Source organism: Echeneis naucrates, chromosome 10 (assembly GCF_900963305.1).
Source record: "Echeneis naucrates chromosome 10, fEcheNa1.1, whole genome shotgun sequence".
Classification (NCBI taxonomy): Eukaryota; Metazoa; Chordata; class Actinopteri; order Carangiformes; family Echeneidae; genus Echeneis; species Echeneis naucrates.
This window is the reverse complement of record NC_042520.1, coordinates 10,226,827-10,247,463: the sequence shown is the minus strand read 5'-3', so window position 1 is coordinate 10,247,463 and position 20,637 is coordinate 10,226,827. Positions and strand designations below refer to the sequence as shown.

The window sequence follows — 20,637 nt, the reverse complement described above, 5'->3', positions numbered from 1 at the left end:
TATTATTCATACAAAGGTAGTCAAGTGTCGTGTGGTCTTATTCTGAGTTTATGACGCGCTGTCCTCCAATGACAGGGTTGTTCTTGTGAAGTTATACCATGTCCTGCTGATGCCTGGAAATTATTGACCTTACCAGGATGGCCACGCGGAGCGACCCGCAGCACGTTTCCGGGTTTGGCCTTTCGTCACGATTACGCAGGACGCACGTACGTTGACCACACCATCAGTTGGCGTATGATAACAATAAACAACCCTGAAACAGGAGATACGCACCAACGGGACCTGTCGCTCCGATTCGACCCAAACCTTCAGAAAACATGAGCCTGGACAGCTGCGGACTTTGGCAGTAACGTCTGCTCGGACACCGTGAGAGGCTCGGCGGCCCTGACGAAGGATTTTCTGCTTTTTGTGTCAAGCCAAGGGGCGAAGTGGAGTTACGGTTTCCCCTTCCTTAGCCCCTGGTAGCTAGCTGCTCACTTCGTGTTGGTTTGTTATGCAGTTACCGGAGGACTGTAGCCGTACTCGTTCTCCTCCGCCGCCTCTTCGCTCCCTCTCCCCGCTCTCTCTGGCCCTATGTCTCGCTGGCTCTTCCCCTGGTCGGGCTCAATCAAGAAGCGGGCCTGTCGGTACCTCTTGCAGCACTACCTCGGTCACTTTCTGCAGGAGCGACTGAGCCTGGACCAGCTGGGCTTGGACCTGTACAACGGCAGCGGAGTCATCAAGGAGATCAACCTCGACGTCTGGGTGAGTTTTGACCGAGTGCTTGTCAACTTTGCTCCAGCAGGCGGCTGTTTTTGTCCAGCTCGTCCACTCCTGACTGTTTCGCAACAGCTCTCGAGTCCGACAACAACGATCTCCAACGTCATGCTCAAAGCCGAGCTCGCGTTTCTTCAAGGAATCACACACCCGGCAAACACATCACCATCCCACCAGATTAGCTGTGTCTCTCATTAGACTCCGGTCACACTCAGCACATACATTTTCCACCTGCTTTGCTAAAGTTGCTTTTTAAAAGTAACGTCTGCACGATGAGATGTGTACAAACTTTTGTGTTTCTCCCCACAACTCCTGACTCACGGCTTCCTCTTTACTACAGGCGGTCAATGAGCTCCTGGAGTCTCTGGGAGCTCCTCTGGAGATAGTGGATGGCTTTGTGAGCAGCATCGCTGTGACCATCCCCTGGCAAGCCCTCCTGACCGATCACTGCACATTAGAAGTTTCTGGTCTCCAGATAACATGTCGACCCAAGTACAGGACAAGTAAGTTCACTGAAAAACAATTTATCTACTCAGCTCCTCCACATGGATCAGCCAAATTTTGAGCCAGGGAGGTTGATCAGAGTCATGTCCCAGTATGACCAGGGTGCTCCAACGTCTTGATTATTGTAAAGAAGGAAGAAAGAAGTTTCCATTACTGTTTTCCCTCAACTATTCATGCTGTACAGCTCTTGTTTTCCAAGTAGATGTAACTGTCCATTTGGTGGGACTCAATAGTGAAGTGCTATAGTAAGAGATGTACAGTCCAAGCTCACAGAGTCAAATTTGTTAAAGCAACATTGGAAAAACCTCCAAATTATCGCTTAAGTGTAACTGAAGAATCAACAGCCAATGCGCCGTTATTTCTGAATCAGCAGTTACACCGCAGCACTCAGTCCGCACATCACTGAATCACATGTGTTTTGGTTGCACTCAGATGGAGGTTGGGACTCCCAGGTCTGGTCATCCAGCATGACCTCCAGCATGCAGCTGGCTCAGGAGTGCCTAAAGGATCCCCCAGAAGCATCAGAGGAGCCACCTGCCCCTCTGGAGGGGCTTGAGATGTTTGCACAAACCATTGAGACGGGTGAGTCAAAGCTGTGTGTCCTTACTTTGTTTGCAGGTGAAAAAAGTGACAGCATCAGTGTAGAATTTTTCAACACACTAATAATGTACACGCTGACAGTAATAAGTGCAAATATTCCTGAAGTCTGATTTCAACCTAAGAAAATATCATTTGTGCTAATATACCTTTGTCTGTTTGTAATCTCATCTTTGTGTGCAGTCCTTCGTCGCATTAAAGTCACCTTTCTAGATACTATTGTCCGCATCGAGCATGAGCCCCTGGACCTGGATACAGGTGTTGCCTTAGAGGTGCACATTAAACGGTAAGTTGGAAGAGTTACTTTGAGAGAAAAACTGGAATATGATGTCCACAAAAGTCCCTTTGCTTCGTTTCCTTTGTTCTGCATATATGAGACCACGGTTTTTAATTTTCCCCAATTATGATGTTGTTCTTAAGTAAACCGTGTATTCATTCTCTTTATGGGTTATATTGAAAAACATTGAAGTCTTTTGTGGCTTAAGATCAAAGAGTCTTAAAATGATCTATCTATTCTTGTTTACTTGATTGAAATCAGTGCATCATTTAACACATTTTGTGTAGATGAATTCACAGTCGTGAGATGTTTGAGCTTATTTTGAGTGCATTTAGCCTGTAATTAGTGTAACACATTGTTGTATGCATGTGAACAAGACCGCATATAAATGGGCCATGATCAAAAAGACATAAAAACACCGTAGTCCTTGTTGGGGGAGTTCCACACTAAAACACCAAACCACACAGTGTTAGCATTTTCTTGTCCTCCTATCACATCAAAACAACCATTTATTTTCATTTTCACAAATTCTTATCTGCTATATTTTACTCTTCATCACTTACACATTGGTATTTTAATGCATATGTAACCAAAAATGTTATAATCCTTATGTTAATTTTAGCAGTGAGGGAAAGCAAAATGGTAGCCAAGAATTAGTTTTTATCTGCTCATCAGAGTGTCCCGTGCCTCATTATGGACTTGCACTCCTTGGCTTTGAATTTTCAGACATCCTTAGCGTGAAGCTCATTTTAAACAGGGTCATTATTGACAAGGTCAGTCACCTGAACAGGGTTTAAAAATAACTGCAAGCGGCACTTAAGGGTTTGGATGTCAGGAAGTGTGTCAGCATCATATTGATGGAAAAGTGTAACATAAATACAGTCACTGTTCCTGTGGTCACTTAACTGGTTATATGATTATGATAATTATGAAGTGTGCAATCTGAATTTATTGAAAGTAGTTATTATTTTTAATCTGTGAATTTGCTTTTACTGCGTTAATGACATAATATAATTATTTTCCATTGCACCAAACCAACCGTGAAACTTGTAATTTGCACAGCCCTGAATCTTTATCATAAATAATTATCATCATTCATAAAACCATATATTTTGCCTTATTCTTTGGTGTTATCCAAGTTGCCAGACTTTGTATGAATCACAATCAACCTTTCAGACTGTTTATTACCAAAACTGGTTTCCTCCCAATCTGATTGAAGGTGGTGTTCAGCTTCATCTGTGTAGGCAGGACATTTGAAGCTATTCTTAAATGAAGAATTTTAACGAAAGGTCAACTGTAAAAACCCAGCCTGAAAAAAAAGTAAAACCCCTTGCACCATATGTTTTTTTTTTTTTTTTTTTTTTTTGTCTTTTGTTTTAGCTCTCAGTCTGAATCTGGGCTGCCTTATTGGATTGGTTGGGGTTGTTGGGAATTTATGTTGTGTTAAATGAACACCTGTCAACAACACAGAGGACAGAAATCATTTTTAGCACTAGGTCTTTCGGCTTTACTGCGACCGTATTGAACCCTTTTTGCTTTGTTGGCTTATTGAGAAAGCTTCTCAGGATATCTGTGCTGATCTGGGGTCAGTGACCAAACAGCCCGACAAATTTTCAGATTTTTAGCAGAACAACTGCTCTGTGTCCTGTGAGGCTCAGAGTGGTGTTCATTATACAGGAAACTTCTGACAAGGTAGAACCTCAAAGAACAGCAAATATGATTTTACTACAGTGAGACAGACCTTGACCCAGTAAACAGAGACAGTATGCATTGCTGCAACTATAGATCCTTATTTCACTGTCAGGTATATTGATTTTAGAACCGGCATAGTTTCCATGTCATATTACCTTAAACAAATTGGCTTCTTGTCAAAGTGTTCATTCCGCTACCTCTTCATTTGCACCAGAGGAATGGCAGCTCTTTCATTTTCAGTTATTATCCCTTATTATGAATTATTAATGTGCTTATTTGCATGGTTTTGTTCCAGACTGGAGTACTTTGATGAGGCAGTGCGAGATCCAGCTAGCCAGACTGCCGTGCCTGTCGACATCCACCAACCGCCTGCCTTCTTGCACAAGATCCTTCAGCTGAGCGCTGTTCAGCTCTTCTATGACAGCACTGGCATAGTACAGGTGATGGACTAACTGAAGAGTTTATACCTAATCTTAGAATGCAATATGTTTGCTTTTGACTTTATTTTACACAACCCAATAATACAAATGTTATGAAGTGTAACTACAAAAAATACATTAAAACGAGTGACGAAAAAAGTGAGTATATTCTGCACTACAGCCGTCAAGCAGTCACGGAGGTGGCAAGTAAGGTCTGAAACCCTGCAGTAACTGTCAAACAGGATAATTTATCTTTTCTCATCTTTATTTGTGTAATAAAATAAGTTGTTGCAAAGTAAACCTTAAATTGCTGGTATGTTGTGTGTTACAAAACAGAAAACAAAAGAAAATACATGTTTGTTATCATTGACAACATAAAAGTGCATATCTAGTTAATTTGAGGAACGTACTGGTGTGGGTCTTACTTCTGTTTAAAACTGATGTATGTGTACATCACACATGTAATCATGTATGTATGAATACTGTGTGTAATCCATTTCAGTGTAAACTAACCAAAGTTTTGACTTAATTGTTCAGAATCCCCCTGAGGAGGAACAGCCAGATTTGGCCGCAGCCAGTGAAGGAGAGGAGGAGGAGGACGAGGAAGAAGATGAGGAAGAAAAGACAAAGACCTCAGCTGCTACTACCTGTCTGCCATCTCTGCCACTGCTCATAGGAAGCTGCTCTGGTTTCATTGAGACCATTGTCAAGATCAAACAGAATGACATGCTGCCTGGACCAAAGGTGTGTGTTGTTGCTTGTGAGTAAGCATGTAACACACTGAAGGTTGTCTCTCATATTGACTTGTGTTCGCTGTGTCTGTTCTCTTTTTATCAGTTGGAGTTAGATGGGAAGGTGGGCTGTGTCCACATGCTGCTGTCTCCAGATCAAATAACTCATCTGACTGACCTGCTAGCAGCCCTCTGCATAGACACAGGTACAAAGTTCTTAATATTGATAAACTGTACACAAACCAAACGCAGGAATACAACAGTTTTTCCTGTTTAACTGTCTTTGACCAGATGTTGTGATAGTGATTTGTTCAGTTGAGAGCAAAGACACGATAGAATTATTTATTCATTCATTCATTCATCAGTCTTTCTCAGTTGCGGGGGTGCTGGAGTCAATCCCAGCTCACACTGGGCGAGTGCAGGGTACAACCTGGACAGATCGCCAGTCCATCACAGGGCCAACACACAGAGACAGACAGAGACACAACCACTAACTACTATGCTGCCATTCTGCCTGAGCAAAATATTGTAAAGCTTAATTGATTGATTGTAATGTTTCCTTTAATGCATGCGTTTAAAAAAAACGTCATAGATTCGCTATTGATTCATTATTGTGTACAAACTAGGAGGTGATTATGAGTCGGGAAGCTTTATGACTGTATAAAGTAAAGTTTTTCAAAGGCAGGGGGACCCTGAACAGAAACAATAGAGTTCAAACTGATAAGCACAGCCCAAACGAGCCTGTGCTGTGTCCTCTGTAGTTCAAAATTTGACAATGAGACGTCTCTAAATGCCTCATAAGGTCACACATTCTGTCTCTCTCTGTCTCTGGTTACTTAATATAATGAATACATTTTTCTGTCCTCCAGAGCCAGAGACAAAGGGTGGCAGAGTGCTTTGCCGCCCCTTAGACTCAGACGACCTGCGCATGATTGAAGAGGACCTCAGTAAGCAGCTCAGTACCAGTCCCAGAGACAGGGAGTGGGAGCCAGACTCTGACCTGGAACCTTATGTCACCGGCCTGGAGAATGGAGGTATACAGAACAGCAAAGGTCTCTGTGAGATACCAGGTCTGCCGGTAAAGGAGTGTAGTTTGGAGTTCTCTCCAAAATGAATTATTAATTTAATGTCTGTTCACGCAGAGATGTTTTACTCGATGGGTCCTGGTGGTATGAGCAACAGTGTGACATCTATGCGTTCTGGCAGCGAGATGTCGGACAGTGATATGGAGTCCTCTACACACAGTCTAGCCAGCTTCACACAGCCCGCAGCTCTGACTACACAGGTACAGTCTGTGTGTGTCTGTTATTGAATGGCTGCTGTAAAAACTTTTTTTTTTTATGTTTTTCTTTTGATTAAAATGATCATTTGTTAATCAAAACAGGTACTATCTACCACTACAGTTGTCAATAATAATATTAGTATTTTTAATGTTGAAGTAGAGAACAAAAGCAAACATTCACATGAACTAGTGAATCTAAATTAATCTATTTCTAATTTTCCTGTCAGGGCATGGCGAACTGTCCCAGGCGGTATCCTGTTGCAGGCTGCCTGTCAAGTCTACCTCAGGCAAGCAGTCGGACCAGAGGTAAAATCAGTAATTTGCAGAGCAAAGTACTGAATTATTTGCATATTTAATTTCAGCCATACCAGGTGATTCTGCAGTTTAAAGTTAAAATAGCTATTTCAAATATTTCAACCTCAAATGTCCTAATTGATCCATAATTGAAATGTTAATCAAGAAGACATCTAAGATAATGCTTAACACGAATACTTTGATGAAGGTTTTCAGTATTTTCTGAATTAAGTGTTCCAGATTAAATCTTAACTCTCATCTTCTCCCTGTAGGTCGCTCACACAGCAGCCAGGCAGAGCAGCTGAAGCCTGATGCTTTGCTGCGTCTGACAATTGGCGGTCTAACCCTAACCCTGCTGGAAGAGGACCTGCCCACTAACCAGGATGGAGTATCATCATTGGCTCAGGTGTCTCAAGTGTTCTTCCGGGAGTTGGCCTTCTTCAAGGACAGCATGTTCAGCGAGAGAGACTTCCACCATCTGAGAGGAGGCTTTGCCAAAGCTTGCCCACATTCCCATATCAGGTAGAAACACATATTTTGTACTCAATGAGACACATTAAATCAGTTACCAAAAACAAATGACTCATAGAAATACTTAGTATCCAGTTTTGTTCCATGTCTCCTCTGTTGTTCCCTCTCCAAGACTGACAGGAGCAGCAGTGCAGGTTGCCTGTGAGATGCGTAGTGGGCGACGGAGCAGTCGAGCTGTGACCTGTGACCTCTCATTCAGCAGACTGGAACTGTTAGAGTGCCTGTGGGAGGGCAGAGCACCTCAGTACAGTGAGGTAAAAAATCTGTTTTCGATGTGGCAAACAGTTTGACAACAAGAAGTGGTCCCATCAACGTATGAGTACTGGTGTCACAGCTGTATGTTTGTTGTTCTCTTACTGCGCTGATAAGGAATACTTGAGAGAATGGTTTGTCTCCCTCTGTCTCTTTCCAGTTGCTTCAGTTCCAGAAATCTGGTTTGTTCACAATTGGAGCTACAGCCAGACCATGTGCCCAACTTCACTACAGCCTCAGTGAAAAACATTTGCGTAAGGTACACATTTACACACACACCAGGACACACAGGCCCACAAACACCTACAAATATTCTGAGAGGAAAGTACAATACTTAGTTTATCTATCAGATAAGAATGAGCTTTCAATTTTAAGTCCAGTTACTGTCTGGTTTTATTATGTGCCCTGTATTTCAAAATGTACTTAAGTGTTAGATTAATTAAACCAGTTTCTGGCACTGATGGATGCTTCAGGCAGGAGTGGGAGAGTTGACATAGGTCATTGTACCTTAGTGTGCAAGTTTTGTGATGTTACTTTTTCATGTCAAAACATTCAGAAACATTGCGATTCTGATAATGATCATCATTTTCACCCCAAAAAACACGATATATTTATTTGTTTACTGACAGAATTTTATATGAAAGGAACACAGCTTTCGTAATACTAAAACTGCACATTAAAAACCTGAATTATGACTTGCCTACTTGTGTCTGATTAATGGGTGGAATTTTTCCCTTGGTGTTCAACAGGATTAGTTCAAAAGATATGTAATTGAACAAACTGTATCTTACCAGGGGTTTAAATAGTAGGCAACTGAATGACGACATAACAATGAGTGGTCAGTCTATCTTTAACACATGTCATACATGCATATTTGTGTGCTGCTAGGGTAAACAGAGGGTGGTGCGGCGGGACAGTGTGGTGCGGGTGGAGCTGGCAGAGCTGAGTGCTGAGCTGGACCTGGACTTCATCAGTCGCCTGGAGAGCCTGAGCAAAGCCTTTAGCTACTGCCCCACACAGACTGTTGGACCTGGGCCCATGCAGGTGCAGCCTCAAAGACTGTTTGTAACGGTGGTTGAAATACATGCACTCACTACAGTGCATCCTAATCTGGAGTAGATTACAACTATCAAAATCACTTAAAGACAACCAAAACTGATCGTTTTTGTTTTAATTCCTCTAGTAGTTAGTATTTATATTCCACTAATGTTAACTCAGTTTAAATTTTTTTTAATCAAATGTAGGATCACTAAGGAATTTGTCAGATTGTGTTGGTATGCCGTTCACTGATGACACTTAAGTATGGTTTTAAACTACTCTTTAGTGCAACTGTCTGTCTGTTGTGTGAGCCAGACTGCTCATAGTTTAGCAGCGAAAAGTAATCCAGTTTGAATATGCAGAGTCATTAATTTTTTACATCAACATGACAAAAGAAAACTAAACATGGTCAAAGATTTTTGGAAAGAGCTTGAGAAGGTAATCTGTCATGTCTGGTCAGTCATATTTGTGCTGCCAGGCAGAGCATTAAACAAGGACTTCCTCAGTAGCCTGCAAATTGGTTTCAGGCTTCTTTTAAAGTTCATCAGTGATTGACTCTAACTACAAATGTGATGATCCGTAATTAAAATCCATGTCCCGATAACTTTTTTTTAAAAGAATAGAGAGAGAATACAGATGAATGAGTAGAGATTTATCACCTCTACTCTTTTCTCTCAGACCCACAGCAGTGAGCTTTGCTCCTCCTTCACCCTCCTCTCCCCACATGCGATCCTCAAGCTTCGTTTCCCCATCCCTGACCTACGGCCCCTCCCCGAACGCCGGCCACCAACTCAGAGAGCAGTGCGGCAGGAAACTTTGGTCCTGGAGCTGATGGAGCTGGAACTGAAGCACCAGGAGGCCCCGGACCTCCAGGGTGGTCAGGCCATCCCAGGGCAGCCATGGGCTCCCTGCCTCACCCAGCTCCTGGAGGCGTCTTTCACTGACCTGCATGGTGGGACCACCCTCTTATTTACATTACTGCCATTGTTTTTACCAGTGATCCATGAAAACTACAGCCTAAAATATACTGACTGCCACTGCTCAACATAGATAATCAGTATTTGTCAGTCAACAAAAACACTCAGTGAAATAATAAGAGGATTAAATCAACTAACTTTAATCAACAACTGAAGTCGGCATCTTATTTTTGGAAAAAAAAAAAAACAACTATTTGGAGCAAGAAGCTCAAAGTGGTGGAAAATCAAATATGTCTGTCAGGTCAATATGTAAGTTGCTGTTGAATGTAGCTCTATCCTGACAAAATATAGAACACAATTTAGAAACACTTGATTCCCATTAATAATATACACGAACAACTGGTTGGGTTGCATTATAATTAGTTTTAAATAATTTACTAAGCATTTACATATGCCTTAAAAAGGTCACTGTGAAATGAGAGAGTGAACAGGGTTGTTATGTTTCATCAGGATCCTATGAGGGCTGGGAGGGCGGCTCATTCCCCTGCATCAGAGTGAGGAGGAACTGTGAGTCTCTGCCCAGGTCAGCAGTGTTTCCTATATTCCATGAAAACATTTGTTGTTGAACTACATGATATCTAATCTCAAGCTCTAAAAGAGGGAGTTGTTTCTGCTTCTAAAGGAATCCTTTTTACTTCTCAACTCAAAGAAGTAACATTGTCACATTATATGCCACCACAATCCATTATCACCTTTCAAAATCAGTCCTTCCTGATTCTGTGGACAGGATAACAGTGCATGTGCGTGGAAGTGAGGCTCAGGGCCCAGCAGCTGGTCTGAGTGGGATGAACCTTGGCCTCATCGGTGACCTGGGCTCTGCCTTCTTTGAAAGTCACTGTGAACTCAACAACAAACCCAGCTCACCATTCTCTTCCAACCGTACCATGTTTGAGACTGAGGAGGTGTGCCACCATGATAACAGAAAAATGACTAATGATAACGCTATTCCTGCTTAACCCATTGCCCACCTTGTCATGTTTTAGATGGTGATTCCTGCCGATCCAGAGGAGATGCGTCAGTTTCAGGCACAGTGTGTTGCTCAGTGTCAGTGTGCTGTAAACATCAGCCTGCCTCTCGCCTACATCCTCCTGCCCAGCAAGCAGGCCTTCCAGAGCATCTACAACAGGTACACCAAGTGTGACTCCTGCCATCCCATGGAATTTTTTCAGGGACCTTCCAAAAATGTTATTATCTGATGAGTAGAAAGTTTTTAATGGATTTTTTTTTTTCCAGTTAAAAAGGTTTTTTTTTTTTTTTTTTTTATCCTTGTCACAGTTGATTCAGGGTCCAGGTGCACTTTATTTAGCTCTAAACTTTTCTTGACTTTTTGGATTGCTGGTTGATTGCTGTCCAATTGATTATCCTGGTGAACTAATGTTTTATTTTGCTCCACCAACCTCTTTCTCCAAAAGGATTAACAATGATCTGTTAATGTGGGAGCCACCTCCCCCTCCTCCTCCTCCCACGGCCCACAGCGCCAACCACAGCCTCCAGCGTCATGACGAATTCCAGCTTTGCAAGTCGGCCTTTAGACTGGGTGAGTTTGGCACGTTAATTTATTTTCCATAATAACAGCCAGCTTTTCCTGTGATATTTTTGATCAAGCAGGGCTAATATTATATTTGGATGTGGATGTGGTGTGTTCTGCAATCGATGATCACATTGACTGAGTTTTTGTCTATTTTCTCTCAATCTACCCAATAGACTCTGACTCAGAGGAGGATGAGCCCCAGTTCTATTTGGCCAGTGAATCATCTGGAAAGACAAAACAGTTAGCTCCTCACACAAACCACAGCCTCAGTCTCCTCTCCCTCACTGTAATTATTGGAGAAGGACGCCTTCAAGCCAGAACAGACAAGAAGGTGAGCCAGGTGGTCAGACCTTAGACATGATGCAGACTTTAACTGAATCATGTCTTGAATACATTGTTTGGGTTGTTGTGCTGTTCAGGTAATATTGTACATCATCATCATCAACATCATTTTCTATGTTTCTTACTCATCGATTCAGGAGGATGAGAGTCATGGGGAGATTGTGCTCAACTTTGAAGAAGGGAAGATATTCAGTGTGGCAAAGCACCAGAATGACCCTAATCTGAATTTTCTGTGTCTGGAGAGCAGACGAGTGGAGCTCTTCCACCGAGGTTCACATTGTTATGTTGTTTAAACATTTAATTATTATTTAATTTGTATTTTCACTTTGAAATTATGTTGAAATAGCTTTTAATGCTTTGGTGAATATGTTGATGTGATCTCAACACCGCTGCAGCCGTAGTGAAAGACACCCCTATCCCACAACGATTGGAAATGCCCAGTTTCACTTCTCCTAAGCACTTGGACCCAACCATCTACCCTACAGAGGTGGGTGTGAGCAGCGTGAGTGGCAGGGAGGGGGAGCAACAGATGTTATCTACAGCCATCAAAATCACACTGGATCTCCAGAGGAATGTGAAGGTATGTCCTCCTCATGCATTTGATTCTGACGTTGGTACATAGTTGACTTATATGTTTTTGTGCCCCCTTGCAGGAGTTCTTAGTTGCCCTTCGACTTCAAGGTGCTACCATGCGACATTACATGACACAGACCAATCAGAGCTGGCATGAGCAGGTGAGAAGCAGGATAAGGAAACTGAAAATATCATGTATTCTTAACGGTCTTTACACTTTGTTGGGTTTATTTATGTTACAGCTGGTTGACTTTCTGGATGTTATTGATGATCCCATCCTGGGATACACAGCCCCTGCTGTGATCACGGTCCTCCACACACACCTTGTGACCTGTGCAGTCGACTACAGGTAAGCACCAAGAGAGTGTTTAGGATTAAATATGCAAGTGTGCACAATGGATTTCATGCATCATCATTTTTATCACCCTCATCCTTTGCTATTCTATTTGCCAGGCCTCTGTATCTGCCACTGAGAGTATTGTTCACAGCAGAGTCCTTTTCTCTGTCCAGTAATATCATTGTCGACACTGCCACCTTCCACCTCAGGTACTGTTCAGCACATACTGATCAATGAAACTTTCAATGTGAATAAAACCTATACTAAAAAAATATTTTGGAAAAAACAAGAAACCCCCTGAAATGTTGCCCTCAGTTTGTTTTAAATAAACTGATTACAGTGTTAGATCTTTTGTGTAAGTTGTGGTTTTGTTGCATTCTGAACAGATTCATCCTGGATGACTCTGCTCTCTACCTCTCTGACAAATGTGAGACTGACACCGTTGATTTAAAGAGAGGTAAGACGCCTGATACACATGTTTTCTGTGTACAGTTAAGTAATTGGGAGAAATACTGATGTGTCATGTAGCAGCCCAAAATCACGTGTGTAGCTGAGCATCACAATGAGGAACTTCAAAAGAATGCTCATTATTTTTGAAATAATAAATATAGGAAGGCCTCACAACTTTTTAAAGATGCTATCTACTTTTGAACCTGCACCAGGATATTGTGTGTGTGTGTGTGTGTGTGTGTGTGTGTGACTCAAATGAAAACCATCACATGTCTTTGTCTCACGCAGACTATGTGTGTGTTCTGGACATTGACCTGCTGGAGCTCGCCATCACCACATGGAAAGGCAGTGATACAGGCAAACTTGTGAGTCTTCGCTGTTTACAAACATGTTTCCTTTACTTGCACTCTGCATTCTTTCAGCTTCACAGAAACCAAAATATTATAAATGAGTTAGTAATTTTCAACAAAAACCTCTAACAAGCTTAGACCCTGTTATGAAACGATTGCATCACTATCGTAATGGCTTCAGACTTCATTTCCAGCCAGGATCATTCTTCAGTGTGCATCAATAAGAACAGTGAACATGACATCCCTCAACAATAATGCAGCTCGCCTTATAGCCAATCGTGACAAGTTGAAGCACGAGAAAGGCTGGTTATGAAACAATGCAGATATTATAAGATCATCTTGCATTGTCACTGTTGGAGGAAATCCACGCAGGCACGGGAAGAACATGCAATACCCACACAGAAAGGCCCCAGGCCCGGGAATTGAACCCACAATCTTCATGCTGTGAGGCAACCGTGCTAACCACTGTGGCTACCCTTTTGACACACTACTACTGGATAGTGAGATTTGTTTGTCTAAAAACTTGAAGTGGTGGAAAAACCCCATATTGATTTTTAAATTTTTTTTTACTTGTAGTTTAGAAGTCCAACTCAGTGTTTTTGTGAATATATAAATAGTAAGTGATCCAAATATTAGATAAAAGATTTTAACCTTTTCTGTTGTTGCCTCTTTTCTGACTTCTCTGTCTCCTCCAGTCTCAACCTCTCTTTGAGCTCCGTTGCTCCAACAATGTGGTCCACCTCCACACTTGTGCTGATTCCTGTGCTGCCCTGGTCAACTTTCTACAATACTTAGTCTCCCAGGGTGACTTGCATCCTCCGCCAAGACACACCTCGCCAACTGAGATTGCTGGCCAGAAATTACCAGTAAGGAGTTTGAATTCACTAAAAATTGAATAAAAATAGTGAATTGACAGGAATTAAATAATGGCTTTGTCATGCATACATGTAATGCATTGAGTTGCATAAATTCTAATTTGTTCTACTTCAGGATTACTTAAAATGATGATACATATTGAAAAGTGAACGGATAACTTTAAGTTAAAACTGAGATATGTATGAACAAATTTCAATTTCCGCTGTGTGATATTCTCTCTTGTTAGTTATCAGAAAGCCCTGCCTCTTTGCTGCCCTGCCCTCCAGCTGAAACTGCTGAGATCAACCAGTATGATTTGGCTGATGCCTTAATTGACACAGAGAAGAGCCACAAGGGAGAGAGCTTCGATCCAGGTATGTCAGAGTGTTTCTCTTCTCATACACATCTGATTGTGAGGGCAGTAAATCGGTCAATAAAGTTCTGTGATGATGACGACTGCTTTTGATTTAATGACTTTCCTGTTTGATTTTCCAGGTTCACCGTCGATGCCGAGAGGCTCGCCTGTATCTGTCTACCTGTTTCCTGGTGAAGCCTCAAAACACATCCCCACCGTCCTACAGGGGGAAGACTCTGAGCTCGATGGACTAGTTGCCACAGCAACAGAGGCGCAGGCAGATATGATATCAGAGGAAGGCTCAGAGGGCTCCACTGACAACGATGACTTCTGCATCCTGGAGGCTCCTGGCATGGGCATTCCTGTGAGTCTCTATTTGCTTTCATGAGTAAAGACATAACTTGTCTTCTTAAATCTTAAACCCAGATTCTTCCTTCCTCGGAGACAGTATAGCATGAGTCCTCCTCAGATTTTCACAAATCTCCTACATTGGATTTGTTACAGCCTAGGGACGGGGAACCTGTGGTGACCGTGCTGTCCCAGAAGCCTATCAGGGTGAAGGACAGTCACTTCTCGAGGCCTCGGGGCAGCTCAGACCTGCTCCGAGCCCCAAGTCGCTTCCCAGTGCCTCAGAGCAGGGTGGTGCTGCGGGAAATCTCTGTGGTCTGGCATCTGTATGGTGGCAAAGACTTTGGTGGCAAGCCCATGTCCATACATGCGCAGCAAGCAAACAGGTAATGCACACGGAGTTGTTTTCATACAATTAACACAGAAAAGTGCTACATTGTTTGTTAATTTTTTTTTATCATCACTCATTCTTTTTCTCTGTGCTTGCAGAAGTCGTTCAGTCTCTGCTGGTGTTCGTGGGTCCCCGTCTCGCTCCGCCACTTCCTCTCGACCTCAGAACTCCTGGCGGTGGGCAGGAGGCAGTGGGCGTCAGCACACACTATTGATGGAGATCCAGCTCACCAAGGTACAGGGGTGGAAAGAAAAAATGCAAACTTAGTCGAGTGCTGTACTTCTGCTTATACATGTCCTTTACTTAAATCCCATAGTATGTTACATTATATCCATATATATGTATAACTACATTTTTTGCTCCTCTACAGATCAAAGTTTTTCTCCATAATAATTGTTTTACTATGGTTATTTTTGGCTTTAAACTACATCTTCCTGATGCATGATGATGATAATATATATACTTAAATTTATGATTTTGAATGCACCTGCTTACGTCGAATGGAATAATTTAATGTTTATAACTAACGGCTGTACAGCTGCAGCTGTACAAAGTATCTCAAGACTGCGCATCTAGTGAGATGCACCCAAACATCATTACAACCTTTGTACAAGGACATTTTTCCTTTGTCTTATCCTTCAGGTGTCCTTCCAGCATGAGACCTACCCCGTGGCAGTTGCAGGGCAGGACGGGGAGGGGTCAATGGCCCCTGTGGTCGGAGTTGGTCCTAGTGGTGAACAGCCCCTCTCCAGACAGGTGTTCATTGTCCAGGAGTTGGAGGTTCGAGACCGACTGGCCTCCTCACAGATCAACAAATTCCTCTACCTCTACACCAGTGAGAGCATGCCCCGCCGAGCTCACTCCAACATGGTGAGACAGCAGGGAAGGACGAGATGGCCAGACAGGAGTAATTCAGAGGCTACTTAAATGGCAGATGTGATAAAGGGTTTTCTCTGATTGAAATCACTGTTCTTTGTGTAATTATATATGGCATTGATTGGGTGTTTTCTTTTATAGCTGACAATGAAGGCCCTGCAGGTGTGTCCAGAGTCTGGCCTTGGTGGTCCAGAATGCTGTCTTCGTGTCAGCCTGCTGCCACTACGACTTAACATTGACCAGGTATCTCCACAGCCTTGCATTCAAACTGCATTGTGTATGTGCCTAGAAAAGCTCTTCTGCTTGTCACAATTATTTTTGTTTTAGTGTGATTTGTTGGCAGAATTTCTTCTGACAGAGACCAAGACAAGCTCTCCACATCTAGCCATCTTATTTTTTCTACTTCTCCTGCACAGGATGCACTTTTCTTCCTGAAGGATTTCTTCACTAATCTAGCTTCCTCTGTTAATCCTTATCTACCTGTGGACCCTGCAACTGAAGGTTAGCTACATGACTGGTGATGTTTTTTTGTTTTTTATCTCATTTGCTGTATTTTTCAACCATCGTCTCTATTTCATATTAAATGTGAACAGGCTTTGATATAAATATGAAGATTTTCAATACGATCCATATGTATGTTTTTTTTCTCATTTGCTATGCTGCTGTTTGATAAATTGAAATAATTTTTAACTTGTTTTACATTTCATTGTATTCATATTTTTAGACACATGGTGGCAAATTTATATCTTTCTGTATTTCTCCCCATTTCTCTTCAGTGAAGGCAGACCCCTTCCAGAAGACGTCTGAGGAGATAGAGGCAGCTGCTGGTCTGGGACCAGATCTCACAGCTTCTGTGGAAACTACATACAGTGAGCAGAGCTCCTCCTCTGCCGGCTCCACCTCCTCCTCTGATCAGCCAATCTACTTCAGGTATGTTGGCACTTAATCGATCAGTGGCATCAAGGTAGTTGGAGAATTAGAGACAGCAAGTGCCCAACAGATTGAATTGATATGAAAACTTTAACTTGAAAAATAAGAAAACAGAACATTGTTAATCTGCGGGCTGGGCTACAGGGGTTTGATTATGAAATGATCCCTTCTTGGGTCCTTTTCAGGGAGTTTCGTTTCACTTCTGAAGTGCCTATCTGGCTGGACTATCATGGCAAACATGTTGTCATTGAACAGGTAAGAAAGGTCATCTGTCACTTGTCCTGACCAAAATGATTGATGACGATTACTGCGTGTTTGATCGAGACACAGTTGCCCAGGCCAACAGCACCTTCATCCTTCTTCCCTCCTGCTTTTTGTTTCACAGGGAACCTTTGCAGGGATTCTGATCGGCCTGGCCCAGTTAAACTGCTCTGAGCTGAAGCTAAAGAGGCTCTGCTGCAGACACGGGTAGAAACACACTTCTCAATAAACAAACATCTCTTTGGCTCCTTCAGATACATTACTGTCAACTGAGAGAGTCTGTCTAATTTACAACTGGCTGTAATCAGTGTTCAGTTGTGTGTGACCTTTTGAGACCAGATCATTATGCTCTCAAAGTGTTCCAGGAGCATTTTCGATTGTTGATTTCCTGTGTTTCTTTCGCAACACTTAGTCTCCTTGGTGTAGACAAGGTGATCCAGTACGCTGTCACAGAGTGGCTGACCGACATCAGGAAGAATCAGCTGCCAGGCATTCTGGGAGGTGTTGGGCCAATGCACTCGGTTGTCCAGCTCTGTAAGTTGATGCTCCAAACATACTTCACATATATAATCTCCGTATTCTGCTTTGCCTCATCATTTACCCTCTTTTTTTCTCTCTGTTTGTTGTCAGTCCATGGAGTGAGGGATCTGTTCTGGTTGCCTATAGAGCAGTACAGGAAAGATGGACGTATTATTCGAGGTCTCCAGAGGGGGGCAGCATCCTTTGGCACATCAACAGCTTCAGCTGCGCTGGAGCTCAGCAACAGGCTGGTGCAGGCCATACAGGTACTGTGCTAGGAAAGGTCTTTCAGTTCAACAGAAGACCAGTGACTGGTGAACTAAAGGTGTCTTAGAAAATGGGCCACTTTGAAATCGAAACCTTCTTTCAGATAGGGAAATTGCCTGTTACTAAGCAATCTCATTCCATGATGACGATAATCATGGTGATGATGGAAGATTGAGAAATGTTTATGAAGTTGACGTTCTATTGTGTGGACACCTGTTGTTGAAGGATTTTAGAATAAACACAGCCTCATGTGTTTGTCAACTTAGTTTTATTTATGTAGCCCAAAATAACTAATTAGTCTCAAAGCTCATGACAATCTACACAACACACTCTTTATTCGAATAAGGAAGACTAACTTGTGGTTTCTCTCTGCTATTTTTACAGGCCACAGCTGAGACAGTGTATGACATCCTTTCTCCAACGCCTCCTCTGAATCGCTATGCCATTACAGAGGGCCGGGCCCCCTCCAGCCGCCCCCGCAGAGCCGCTCAGCCTGCAGACCTCCGAGAAGGGGTGGCCAAGGCCTACGACACAGTCAGAGAGGTGTGTCCCCAAACTTTACCTCTCAGAACTGGTTCCTTTTATAGCCTCAATTTTTACTTCAGTCCCTTTTATCCTTTTCTAGCTGTAAATGTGTTGACAACTTTCCACAGTGATTTTATTGTGTGAGACACCCAGTTTATATAATCAGGATGGGGAGTTAAAAAATTATTTTTTCTGCAGCCAGATGTACCCTAAATCTGCTCATATAACCAGGTCTCTAATCTACACATGATGCTCATTCTCTCTGATCTTATAGGGAGTGATTGACACAGCCCAGACTCTCTGCGATGTAGCATCTCGCGGCCATGAACAGAAGGGCCTGCCTGGTGCTGTGGGTGGTGTCCTACGGCAGATCCCACCCACCGTTGTTCGGCCCTTAATAGTGGCCTCTGAAGCCACCTCCAATTTGCTTGGTGGCATGAGGAACCAGATCAAACCAGACGCCCGTAAGGAGGATTTCTTGAAGTGGCGCACGGAGGACAGCCAAGAATGATGACAGCTTTTTGTGTCTGAGTCAGTGTGAGTGTGTGCGCGAAAGAGAGATTAGTAAGATTATGATTTGGGAAAGTCTCAGCCAGGGTAGTGAATCCAGGGTTTGAATGTGTACATGCATGTGTGTATGGACTAATGAGAATCAGCTTTTGCTGCAATGCAAAAACAAACAACTAACTACTACTGCAGTCACTGACAGCCAGTGTTTTATGCGCTCCATCTTACATAGACATACAATATTTAATTATTTGCTGTGTACACAGCAGGATCTCTCTTCATGTCCTTTCACTCAGTAATATTCTAGCCTGCAGATTTTCTGTTCTGTCTCTGCAAAACTACCATCACCACTCTTACCTGGTTCCATTTTCAATCCAACCAAAAACAAGAAGGATAATCCCTCTGAAGGTTTCTCATATTTCATAGGAACAACACAGATTGTGGGCATTGGACTCATTTTCACTCATTTGTGCTGTTTTGGGATGCAAGTTTATCTATTTCATGTGCAAGCAAAATAGTGAAAGGGCATCATGACAACAGCAGCACTTAGCATATAACATAGCAGTAAAAAGAACTACTGCAGTGCAAGACCAACATGTCTCAGCTTTTGACCTTCATCAGATGATGAGGATGATTATTTCATGAATGTTGGAAATTGGTGAACTTATGTCATAAATCTTACATGTTTAAATAACAGTTCACCTTTTAGTCTGCAGCACGTGATGATTTGACAGTCACTTGAAGCTTGGTCGGCTAGTTGTCCAGTGGTGCTATCCCCCTCCTGATATTAGCAGAGGGTTTTTCACCATCACTTCACAAAACCATGCTGTGTGATTGGTTCAGCTTTAGCGCCATTATGCACTCAATACTCATAGTGCTTTTACTTGTGCCATAAACCTTGCAGAGTGCCCAATTTGACTAGTTTGTTTCTTGAATCTCTCAATTCTGTACCCTCTGAATTACAAATACAACAAACACTGGTTCGTATTGATACTTAGCTGAATGAATTAAACAGCAGATCACATGAAGCCTCTAAATTCTGTAGCACATTGTTTTCTGGTAAAGCTTCACTAAATCCAGGTGGATTTGGGTCGTTGTGCAAATGGTCAGTCAGTTGCTTTTGTATCTGTCACCCATTTGTGCTTCTTTTTTCTTGAGGAGTTTAGCTCCAGGGCCTGCAATCTGAACTACCCCACTCTGTCCCCAGAATTGTTTTGCCCTCTTTATTAGTTACCTTCCTGCATTTTTTTAATCTCTTTCTTTGGGTTATGTTTTTTTATTCTGTCCAAACATAACTATTGTCTGATTGTTACAGAGAGTATGAGAGGATGGAAATCTGATGATAATGGAGAAGGAATATTTAGGGGCTTTGTGATTTAAAAAAAAAAAAAAAAAAAGTTTTACATTTTTATCCTTTTTTTTTTTTGTTTAAGTGTGAGGGACCTGTTCCTCTGTGTGGGTTTGTATGTTTGTGTATGTGAATGAGTGTGTGTTTGTGTGTGCGCATGATGCATGTCTGTGAGGGTGACAGGCATGGCTTGTTAAACCTCTTGCGTGTAATTATTTACTATATCATAAACTGTATGAATGACCTATATAATGCAAAGACAAGGAATATAGAAAATTAATACAAAAAATAAAAAATTTGACTACAAAAACTGAACCATTTATTGCATTTTTTCAGTTTATCTCGCACAATTAACACAAATAAATATATTTAGTTGTGGTTGGTTGAATGTAGCCGAGAACATTTACCAAGGATAATTTTGTGGCACCAGCACTTAACTGAGTATTTAGATGAAATGGTAAATGGTAATAACTGTTTGTATACTAAATGTCATATATAAGGGCCAGGACTGGGTTAATTAGT

General features: G+C 42.2%; 1 protein-coding gene across 1 annotated transcript; it reads left to right on the top strand.

Annotated features, from left to right (window-relative positions):
- The first annotated feature begins 219 nt into the window (after positions 1-219).
- On the top strand, positions 220-20,164 carry atg2a (autophagy related 2A). Its single transcript, XM_029511818.1, has 42 exons — positions 220-744; positions 1,097-1,259; positions 1,693-1,842; positions 2,041-2,143; positions 4,122-4,266; positions 4,783-4,989; positions 5,083-5,182; positions 5,846-6,010; positions 6,119-6,261; positions 6,486-6,564; positions 6,825-7,074; positions 7,196-7,337; positions 7,496-7,594; positions 8,224-8,379; positions 9,052-9,325; positions 9,801-9,873; positions 10,078-10,252; positions 10,334-10,476; positions 10,763-10,887; positions 11,055-11,212; positions 11,361-11,493; positions 11,619-11,803; positions 11,877-11,957; positions 12,039-12,145; positions 12,250-12,342; positions 12,520-12,590; positions 12,872-12,948; positions 13,629-13,799; positions 14,036-14,162; positions 14,284-14,507; positions 14,648-14,877; positions 14,981-15,116; positions 15,525-15,752; positions 15,900-16,001; positions 16,175-16,259; positions 16,535-16,688; positions 16,874-16,943; positions 17,074-17,156; positions 17,362-17,483; positions 17,580-17,734; positions 18,120-18,278; positions 18,535-20,164. Exons 1-42 carry the CDS (start codon positions 574-576, stop codon positions 18,769-18,771), a joined length of 6,051 nt encoding a protein of 2,016 aa, XP_029367678.1. The 5' UTR covers positions 220-573; the 3' UTR covers positions 18,772-20,164.
- Positions 20,165-20,637: the final 473 nt, after the last annotated feature.